Consider the following 11,506-nt stretch of genomic DNA (forward strand, 5'->3'; position numbering starts at 1 on the left):
AGCCACCAGTCGAGCTGCCAAATATTCATCGTATTGGATGCTTTAAAAATAACTGCTGTGATTTCATGTTTTTCTAATATCTAGGGGATGTTTGGTTTTCACCGAAGCCTAACTAATTGTTGGTATAACTTATATTAGGCAGTTCTATTTGCAGTAACGGGTTCTATTTCTATCATTTATTCTGCATCAGCTTAACTTAATTATTTTAGAGCGTGACAAAACAGAACTGAACAGTCCTCTCTTCCTCGTTACTGTAGTTATTAGAAAAATGTTTTTCAACGGAGCACGGTTGCCAAGTGCCAAGGATATTTTGCAAGCTGGCTAAGGCATCCGACACCTGAAAAAGCAGCTCACTCAGGCCACGAAACAGCAAATGGATCATTTCATTGTGCAGCAGGTTGGGTAGGAAGGGTTGTCTCACAAATTTGTACTTGCACGTGCAGCATAAGGTTAAATATGCACCCTCGGGATGCTGCTGTGATCCAGCCTAAATTATGTGACTTCGACTGTTGTTACCAGTGAAATACTTTACAAAAGTATATTTTTAAGACCACTTGTTGAATTGTGCATAAGAAGTGTCAGATATCACTTTGGATGTGCATCAGCATTATTAAATAATATATCAGACAAATAAAAACCAGTAATCCCTAAAAGTTATAATTCATAGATTAACCATTAATCTTTCAGAATGTTTTTGTCTTCAGTTTAGGTTAAACTGGTTTTAAAGACACATAAGGTGCTTTTTTTTCATATTTTTTTGCTGTTGTAGAAAATGTTAAAGTGGTTTCAAAACCTTTGACTTTGCAGTTCTTACTATAGAATGTTTAATAGCACTCATAACACTAACTCTAAATTTCCTAGATATTTAATTCTTGGTTTTATATATAATTATAGAACTTTGTTTGGTTTTCTTTACCTAGTATTGTCAATAGGTGGCCTCAGTTTATTTAAATTTTTTTTAGAATTTCCTTTTTCTTTTAAATTGAAATAGTATATCTTATCATTCCTTATTACCTTTACGTTGTTACTATTATTATTTAAAATTAAAGCCACTCAAAGAATCATTGACAGAACAGAATTCCATTAGAACACACCATTCTTTAAAAATAGAAATATTTTATAAAAAAGCTGTGACGTAATTTTGTCAAAATTTTATTTCAAATAACTGAAACCAAGTTTTCCCAGCAAAGAGAAACAGATTATCCTTTATGGAACAGATTTATCTTTTATGGAATATTTCATAAATTTTTGCATTTTATGGCTATTTTACATATAAATCCCACTTTTGAAAATCCTTGTGAAACAGCACTGCTGTGATCCCCCATAGGCGTGATCCTTATGGGCAGACTTCGGAGCAGAGCAAAACATTCATAGAGACCTTAATTCAACTAAACTGATTTCCCGGTTGCTGCATATCCTCTCCAGGCACCCTCAAAAGGCTGGAGCAGCCTGGCAGCTTTCAGCCTTAGGTTACAAGGGAGGTATTGGCCATGGGGCTCCTCTTAGCAGGAAGAGCATGGGTGAAGATGGGTATGGGGAACGACACTTCATCCTCTGTTGTCTCAGCGGCCACAGGGGGTGTCTTCTACGTTGGAGGCGGTAGCGAGGGGACAACAGGGCATTTTGGCTTCTGCCCGGACCTCTTCATGCCACTGATGCATGCAATAGGATTGCTGCAGGCAAACTAGCTGTAGAGGGCAAGCTGTGATCGATGGGCTTGCTGAGGGCTGAGGTTATCACGGCGCTGCCTGCCATTTGCCTGCGTGGCTGAACGGAGCTCACCTGGTCTGTGCAACCACCGGCTACGACAGTCGCTAACCACCCCGCTCAGTCTGCAGCTTCTGTTTTCAAATACAGCATAAGCTTTCAATTAATTTAACTGTCTGGGAAGTTTGATGTGTCAGCGTTATATTGTTAATTGGGTTTGGGATAAAGAACATACTTTTACAGATGTTACTTTAAAAAGAAAAGTGCCGAGCAGTTTTAATTAATTTTAATTCATTTTCTCTTGTAATCAACTGAGCTGACTGGTATGCAAATCCTTGGAGAAGTGGTGGTACATCACCACATAAAAAATGAATTGTATCCCCGCTTAAGCACAAAATGGATGATAGCCTTGGTTTCATCACCAGCACCCCAATAATTCAGCTCAAATTCTTCCTAGCACGGCTTCAGCTCAACCATAAACTGCCTGCTGGGTATCACTGCAGCGATGTTAGATGCATTACAGTTTGGGGGAAGTGAATGATGCTTGGGGTGAGCGCTAAATCTCTTTCATGTGGGTCAGCGTGTGAGGCAGTGAAGCCGGTTGGGAGGGGAAGGCTCAGACTTCAAAGGGAGGGCAGCGCGCAGAAGGGGTGATGAAACAAGCCCTAACTACGTGCCATTCATAGTTACTTCACAGGAAGAGCCAGACACGCAGAACTGTTGAACTGAATCAGTTCCTCAGGAATCAGATACCTACTTAAATCTCACCTCTTCTATTAATCCCAATCAAACCAGGCCATCCAGTGACACTGCCCTCTAAAAATCAGATAACCGTACTCCAAACCATGGACTACCCTAATGACGATTAACAAACTAGGGAAATCCTCACCCCCGTCTCTTCGCAGGAGTTTTGCCGTTGACTTTGGTGGGCCAGGACTTCTGTCAGTGGGTCTGAGCTGACTGGTGATGAAGTCTCTTGTCTGTTTTCCATCAGAGTTGAGTTCAATTTCATATTATACTCTTCGTGCTTTGCACTCAAAACCCTTTGACTTCTTTTTTTTTTTTTTAGACTGGCATGGGTCCCAGTGGCATGAGGGAAAGGTGAAAATAGTTGGGTCATCATTTGCTGAGTGTTGATAGCATATGCACCACCACACACCACTACAGCAGAGAAGCAGTCACAAGAGCTAGTATTTTAATCATTCATTTCAACTTGGAATTTTGGACAGTATTTTCTTTCACTGACAGACGGATGGTCCTGTCAGCCTGGAGAATTTACCCTTTTTCATTTACAAAAATTTGAGATCCGAGGTTCCCCTTGTTAGAAATTGTAGAAAACAATTTTTAGAGAACTTTCAGCACTGCGATACCCCTCAGTATCTACAGTTTGGGTTCAAATCTTGATGTCAGACCTTAATTTAAAGAGACAGGTTCCACTTCAATGTTTGCAGGCATCAGTCCAGAACAGTTCCACTGCAAACAACATACTTTGGGGCTTTTAGTTAGCTTCAGTATGGTATGAATTTAATCGTTACACAGAAAAAATTATTTCATTCAGTACAAACTTTTGATCAGTTCCACTTAGGAAAATATACAAAATTGAGAGGATATTAAGTAATTGACCAAAGGCACATCTGAGGAACGCCAAGGCAGTGGGCTGGCTTGCTGTCTGGCTTATTAATTTTTTAACGCTGTAAACATGGTAGTAGAAAATCATAGCTTCGACATGGGATTACAGGCTTTTGCCGTCTAAACCCTTCTCCCTAGTCCCCAGCATGGAAAGTAAAATCTGTTACATCCTGCTGTTCTTTCTGTGGTTTCTGAAACAAAACTTTGAGAGAAAAACTCTGGTCTCAGAAGACCCTGTGGGAAACAAGAAACTTGCAAATGCTACTGTAGTTGTGTAATGTTGACAGTATGAGCTGAGTGATCCTTATACAGCTTGGAAGTACTCGAGCATCTCTGCAATACGCAACAATAAAAGTCTCCAGTATATTAAAGGAATAAAACAGAAGAAGCAAACAGGGGGGACAGGCTCTGCTGCCACCAGGACAACCTGAGGACCGACGAGCTTTGCTAGAAACACATAAATGATGGATGGAACGCTAGCATCAAGCAGAAAATCAAGCAGAAAGGCTGCATATTTCAAAGAATGAGCAAGTGCAGTATACAGCTGTGCTTTTTTACTTGCTAGAAGTATGCGTCTCTTGTAGGGAAGAGATTGGGGAGTCATGGGAGTCACAGTGATGTCGAGAACTTTGGGGTTAGAGTTCTGTGTGCATACGAACAGTGTAAAATCAACTGGGGATCTTCATGGTGGCATCTTGCAGGATTAGAGTATTAGAACACCGTCTAAATATATGTGCATCAAATAGAATCTCTTTCCAAAACTCATGCCTCCTTTTTCGTCTCAGCACAGATGCTGTATTTGCAAGTAGCTGAGTCTGACAAGTGTCATGACACGTTGTTTTATACAACTATTAGGTTATACAGCTGTTACAGCTACTGCTCCTTATAGATCCCATACTTTGCCTTCTGTAACAGGTCATCTTATCTAGATAATAAGGAGGAGATAATGTAATTCAGTTTTCCCTTTTTGGAGAAGATTCATAATGTATAGTCTTGAAGGCTGAGAATTTGAAAACAACTACAGCTGACTTGAAAAGTAAGATCTGTAGTTGCTTCTAAGATTTAGAACTTAATGTGAAAAGGTATTACATGATCTGGCCTACTTTTACCATCACTACCAGGGTGCTTAAGGCAACTTGCCTCAGGGATCCTCTTTGGTTCCTATACTGGTTAAACTTCCTGGATCCCTGAATTTTGGTGGTGCTCCATAGTACGTGGGAAAAAAAAGTCAATTTCCCTTCTCTCTCCGTGAAAAGAATTTTTCAGTTTATTTACAAAACTCTCTGGAATGAGAAGGAGCCATTTGTGGTTGCTGTGGCTGATTTCTGTTGTGCTGAAGATGCTAGGAGACTGCATAAAACTCTGCACCCCTGGTGAGATTTTTCAGCCTGTTGATGCTCTTTCTAACCAAATTCAGGGGAAATGTGTTCTGGCAGCCAATAATTCAGGATCACTTTGCCAGACATGTGTTTAATAATGATGAAGCATTCTCCAGTGAGATCTTGGCCATGTGGGCTGAGGGCCTCCTTGCTCGTAGACACCACTACAAAACGGTTACGGATACTCCCTGAGACTGCGGGACAGTCCCATACTCATGTTTCTGTTGCTCTTTAGAACTGTTGACACTTGATGAACAAGAGAGGTTGGTTTCTTTTCCCTCAGATGGGAAGTGCCTCTTGAGGAGCAAAATATTCTGTCAAGCCAGGCAGATATTTGAGGAAATTTTTTGCAGTCCTTATGGGATCTTTTTCCTTTAAAACAGAGGAGGACGCTTGAGGATCTTTGTCGTGTGTTTTGTACCATAGAAGGCAGCAAAGCTCAGAAGTAAAATTGAAGTCAGTTCCCATTCTCTTAGAAAGAAATCTTAAAGTATTTGTGAAGCACAAACCACAAAAAGAAACAGAAGATGTTAAGCCTTTAACAGCTGACTTTTAGACGGATTTTTCCTCTTTGCTGCTTTTGCGGCTGCCTCTCTTTTCAAGGCCACCTCAGACTCCTGTAGATCCAAGGGAGGCTGGATGGAGAGTCCACATTCCTCAGCTATCACCACTGGGTCGTTTGTATTGTTTGCATTGCAGAAAACTTATGGCCAATCCAATGTAGCAATTGCCATGTATGGGTCTATCTTCCCCAGCAGCCCAGCTGCTGCCCTGTCATGACACATCAAGTCCCTTGCCTCCCCATGGGTCATTTAAAGCCAAGTGATCAAGCAGAGCTCAGCCTGCAAGATTCAGCTCAGGTTTCATCATGGTCCAGGCTGGCAATCTATTTAGTAGTGATAATACAAACTTGTCAAACCCATGTGTACTTACCCTCCCAGTGCTGTCCCACCACTCCCAGGCTTTCTCCTTCCACCGCACTGCATGTTACCTACATGTTGGTTCAGTGTTTTTGCCCCACCATTGTCCGTTCCGCTTCCAACACATTTCCACACGTAGAAACGCTGTCCAAGAAAGAGTCTGAGGAAATACGCTGTGGTTTGCAAAATGAATTCCTTAATGACTTTCTCATTAGAAGAACTCCCTGCCAAATGCTGTTTGCATTTGCCTAAAGGATGGTCTGCATGATTAAGAGTAGCTCTGCTTTACATGAAGTATTGTTTTCAGGCCACTGCCACAGGCAGCTGCTTCACACTAGGCGAGAGAAAGCGAAATGAATGCCAGTGAACACATGAAGCGATCAAACAACACAAGAACCCATGGGATATCCCATCCCAAACCCCCACCCATTACAAGGGCTACTGCCCTCATAGGTGCCGTGTGGTGGGCAAAGCCGAGGCAGGGTCTGGGGCTCGTGGCGAGGGGCAGCCCAACCAGGGAGGCTGAATTCCAGAGCAGCTCTGCTGTGAAAATATTTCCTGTGAGAATTCGCAAGCCTGAGAAACCAGGAGTAGCAGCAGCTCTCTAGCAGGGATGGATTTAATATGTCTAGCACATCCATTTCAAAAGCGAGCCTCTAAATGGACACCTTGTCATTGAAGATCGGTGATGAGACAGTGCACCTCAGCTGCAGCAAATGGGCAAAGAATATTCTTCTACCCCAAGCTTTTCTCCTGGCTGTCAGAACATAAGCCCACATGGATTCCTCCTGCATTTTCTTACTTTCTTTTTTTTAATCCCATAAATCTGAATCTGTAAATAAAGTAAAACTGATAGAAAAATTTCATTGCAAAGGTTTTAGGATGTATTTGCTGCATGCCATCGAAATCTCCTACCGTATCGTCATTGAAAGTTCAGATTCAAATTCAGCTCCCTGTCCCTAACTTTCTATTTTTAACAAAGAGACCACAACTCATTGTTTCCAGATCAGGGCTTTGGAAAATATTCTGAGAAAGGAAAATCCCCAGCGATTTCATTTGCTAATAAGGCTTAAAATTAATATCTGGACAAACAGCTTGCACAAAAAAAGGCCTCTAAGCCAAAGAGGGCTTAAAGCCAGGCAGGGGAAGAGAACAGTTCAAGATTAACTTAGTGTCTTCTCTGATCTCCAGTATTTAGGTTTTATAAAAAGAAAAATGGAGGGGTGGATTCTGGACCTAAAGCCAATCATGAGCCTGCACATACGTACTCTGTACCTGATGAATCAGCAGGCCTGGCTAACGCTTGTGTAAGAGATAGGGAAGAACTTGTCTGTGGATTTCTGTGCTCCCACCCCTTGTTTTGCCCATTGCTGGGCTGTATTTTCCATCCTTGAGAGTCTAGAATTTCACTGTGCTCAGAGTATTTGAATACAAGAGGGCAGACTGCTCGATGGCTGGTAGGATCATCTCTAATGACAGACAATTCTCCTAACAGCCCAGGCATAAAATACTTCATCCTCATTGAAGTAAATTCTGAGGGTTGTGGAGTATTTTTTATATTTCATTTTATTTGCCTTTTAATGAATCAGGTTGCACCAAAGACTAAGTGGTTACAAGCAAGAGCATTTCTTGGACCTATTTGTGATGCTAAAGCCCAGACCTCCTGGTTCTGCAGCCAGTGCCTAACCCATGAGGCTGCAGTGCCTGCCCCTCTGCCAAGGGACTGGACCTCTCTCTGCCCCGCTTACCACATCCAAAACCTGTGGCTAACGAGCGGTCTGTGCTCTCCTAGGGCTTTTTTACCTGTAGATTTCAAAGCGTTTTTTCAAGTAGATATACATTGCTTACCCAGAACTGGTGACCTAAGTATGGAAACGTGAAGTAGTGCTGACTGTACCATGTCCGAATTTCACCAGATGGGGTTGCTGCTGTTCCCAGCTTGTTGTGGCACACCGCTTAAACTCTGAGCTCACAATGTCTGATATGGGGAAAAAAAGGGGTAAAACTTCTGGTTTCTTCTTCATGGTTATGGTTTGCAGTTGTTGAATTGCTGAGATCTGCAGGCACTAATGCCTTGCTGCAATGAGAGAGGAATAGTAAGGGCCAGTTCTGTACCCAGCAGTGATAAGTTCCCTCCCTGTGGAAGAAAGATGTTTCAGAGCCTGAGTTTGCCCTCTTTCCTTCTGAAATCCCTTCAACACCACTTGGCCCCTGCAGGAGGGGAGGGACTGGCCCCTACATTGCAGGGATCAGGCAAGCGCCTGGGTCTGAACTGGAGAGGCAGAAGGCTGGGAGGTAACAGGAATGAGATCTTCAGCTGGAGCTTGGAGATACCTTATTTCAAAACACACTACCTCATTTTCTAGACACAAATATTTTTCCTCCACTATTTATTTTCTCCCAGGTTCAATGACAAAGCCCAGTGCTGGGCTTTCAAACAGTACCAATTTCTAGAGCACTCAGCTGTCCCTGCTTTGCTTCTTGCCTGAGCCAGGCTAAGGGTTTACCTTGCATTCAGAGCAAGCGCAATGAGAGACAGCTTCATTACACAGATACAGGGCTCAAAGAAATGCCAGGCACCATAGGAGACAATCAAAAAAGGATCCCTTTAATAGCTTTTAAGAGAAAAAAAAAGTCTGTCTTCATTTAAAATGTCAATTCTGACTTTTCAACAAGACTTTTGCTCTATGCATTTCCAAGAACAGGAGCTTGTTTTGCTTCACAGTTATAACATGGCATGAAATCAACCTTTAAATGGAGCTTGACTTACATATTTTAACTTATTCCTTGCTCCGAAATACTAACAACATGATTCTCCATTTGGAACTACAGGCTTTCTTTTTCTTTTTTTTTTTGTCTATATTATTTGTATGAGATATATCTGGGATGCGTGAAAGGAGGCAGAAATTGTGAAAATTGTTAGGAGTACATTTTATTTTATACTTGATACTTCTGGAGTTAAAGGGGAGATGGAAATTGGCCATGTAATGGATCTTAGCTATAGAGAATTACCATCTTTCGGTAACCAAGTATTGCCCATCTCAAGGCCTCATGCACACAGCTTGACCTCAGAGCAGTTGCACATCATGTTTTCTCTGTCAAGAGAATCTTTTCATAATGACATGTCACAGGTGCTCACACATAATACATTTCCCGTCAAAAGTGATCATCCATATTTTATATCGCAGCTTTGATGACAAATTTTTTGTACTTCAGCTGCTTTTTCTTCCCTCTGTCAGACTAATGAAAGTAAGTCATGGATAGTTTTTAAATAATGTCAGCTTCTTAGGCCATGTTATTGCATCTGCCTTTGAAAGTAGCTTCATACAAGAGCCACAAGACGGGGGAGAGAGAGACAAGGACATTTTCATTTACTTAACTTTAAAAAGAAAGCCAGTTTTTCAGGCTCTTAATTTCAAAATCAATATACTCTGTACCTTTGGAATCTTCTCAGAAAAAAATATGCTATGCTGATTGTGCACTCGGTATTTTGAGAGCCTAGTGAAACCAAGTCTGATCACTGAATTGGGGTTGCAGCTTCTCACTACGCAGAATGCTGTTTATTCTCATAGTAGCCGTGTGTCCTGCTGGTAAAAACACTTTCCTCCAGGTTGTTCTACAAAGTGAGTGCCTCGGGGGGCACAGAGAATTGGGGTTTTATATTCTCATTGAAATTGTTTGTCCGCAGCAGGGCCAAAGTTTGCTCTTCTCCTACGTGTTCAGCCCTACTGAGAGAAATAACCCTCATTCCTCATTCTATTAATGAAAGAGGAAAAGTGAACTTGAACTCCCTTTGAGGTTTCTCAGATTGCGGGACTGGTTGTGGAAACCTCAGAGCATAGAGGAGTGCTTTTCCCATTCATGGACCATGTCTTTTCTGCCAAAACTGTAAGTGAACAAAGTACAGAGGTATTCCTGAACTTCCCTGTCACCAGGTAAACTCCCCTGAGCTAGCAGAGAGTGGTGGCTTTCAGCCTGTAATCCATGGATTCATATGAGCTTATGGTCTGTCTCCAAGGGATCCACAGAAGGCAGCTGACAAAAGCAAGTTCATCGTGTATGCAAGATATTTAGCAGTGTCTGCAGATAAAAATAAAATCAAAACACTAAAATAGGCAATAAAAGTATGGCACGTGCATATTTATAAAATTATCACTGGCCTGAGGAGAAGGCAGAACAAGAAGCCAACAGTATTTACAAGCAGGATTTAAGAATGTAAATGAGGACTGGATTTCTCTTACATGTGCAATATAATCAGATGCCTCAGGTTGAGACTAAAGCTTATGTTTAGAAAAATGCCTGGGTTTTTCATAAAAGAGGAGGCCAAAAAAAGGGGACACAGGGTCTGGAGCTATTTGATGCTTAATTATTTTTCAGACCCGACTCCTAAGAATGCAACCAAGAAGGAATTAAAAGTAGGCAACAACCTGTAAAGTACAGGGAGATGCAAAATCTTATTCTCTACCACTGAGAAGTAATACAGTGATTAATGCCTGCTACTGAAAAGACAGTCTGCAATAGCATCCTCTTTTCTGCTACCTCCAAGCCTCTGAAGGAGAACGGAATAGTCTTAAGCAGTGAGTGTAATAAGTTTTCCTTTCCTTGTCTGAAGAATTAGAACAATTCAATTGAAAGGCAAATATAATCCTACCTGTGCTCCATGCTGGGACTGGGGCAGGGTAAATCCCACAGTTAAGTCTGAACATCAGGTTGCAATTGTTAGAGATTAAAAACATGCCAGTGAGAACATTCCAGGGAAAGAAGGAGGGTGAGAAGGATGGCTCTCCTGCGTCTTTTTATTAAGGCAAATTAGCGGCAGATCTTACAAGGACATATTCTTGCACAGCAGAACTCAATCAAATGGCATTTAGTCAATGAAGGAAATTATACACTAGGTTGATTTTTAATCATCCGGCTAGGAAAATCAAAAATAAGTGAACATGTATTTATCTGCCGAGCCAAATGCAGACAGGGCAGAAAAGCCACTGGAAATAATAACTAAAAGAAAAATAACTGTTCTCTAGGATGCTGCTGCTCCATAAAATCTATTTCAAATATAATTTGCTGCTAGCTATTTCTGCAAGATGTGAGCACATCAGCTGAGCTTCTCATTTTTATGCAGATGAAATAATTGCTGGAATGAAATGTCAGGTCATAAGAGACGCAAGAATAAATGAAGCAATCTTTAAGAGCTGTCAGTGAGGTGGATGGTCCACCCTTCCAAGTACAGAGGAACCATTATTTCATGGTCTTGTCTAATATCTTGTTCTTTCGCTGTTTTGTTTTTCTTTTTCTTTAATGTTTGTCTTCTCAGTGCATCCTAACGTGAGCCAGGGTTGCCAAGGAGGGTGTGCTACATGTTCTGACTACAACGGATGCCTGTCATGTAAGCCCAGGCTCTTTTTTGTTCTGGAGAGGATTGGCATGAAACAGATTGGAGTATGTCTTTCCTCGTGTCCAAGCGGATACTATGGGACACGGTATCCTGACATTAATAAGTGTGCAAGTAAGTGCTGGGGAAAGGGGAAGCGCATGGATTTGTTTGTTCTCTCTTGAATGCTGTGTCCCCTTAGGAGTCAAGTCAACAGAGAAGCAGACGGATGGGCTGTGTCTTTATTTGTTCACTTATTTTATAGTAGTAACGCAGTAAATATTAACCCGAGCAAGAGGTTAAGGTGAAAGATCACAAAACGGTCTAAAGCTTGGGGATCCTGGCTCTGCATGCATGACCTGCCCAAGACCCGGGTGATGGTCTCCTCCTCTACACCCCTATGCCAAAGGGAAGCGCGGTGGGCGCCAGGCACTGCCCTCCAGCAGCAAGAGGGAGCGGCGGCAGCTCCGAAGAGCGGGGGCCGAGGGATGCTGAACCAC

General features: G+C 42.0%; 1 protein-coding gene across 1 annotated transcript in view; it reads left to right on the top strand.

The window, feature by feature from the left end:
* Positions 1–11,506, top strand: part of RSPO3 (R-spondin 3) — a 60,428-nt gene that overhangs the window by 22,742 nt on the left and 26,180 nt on the right. The window contains exon 2 of the mRNA XM_009645252.2: positions 10,950–11,141. Coding sequence (XP_009643547.1) covers positions 10,950–11,141 — 192 coding nt within the window. The remainder of the gene's footprint in view (positions 1–10,949; positions 11,142–11,506) is intronic.

Source organism: Egretta garzetta, unplaced genomic scaffold (genome assembly GCF_000687185.1).
Source record: "Egretta garzetta isolate BGI_Z169 unplaced genomic scaffold, ASM68718v1 scaffold18, whole genome shotgun sequence".
NCBI classification, from domain to species: Eukaryota; Metazoa; Chordata; class Aves; order Pelecaniformes; family Ardeidae; genus Egretta; species Egretta garzetta.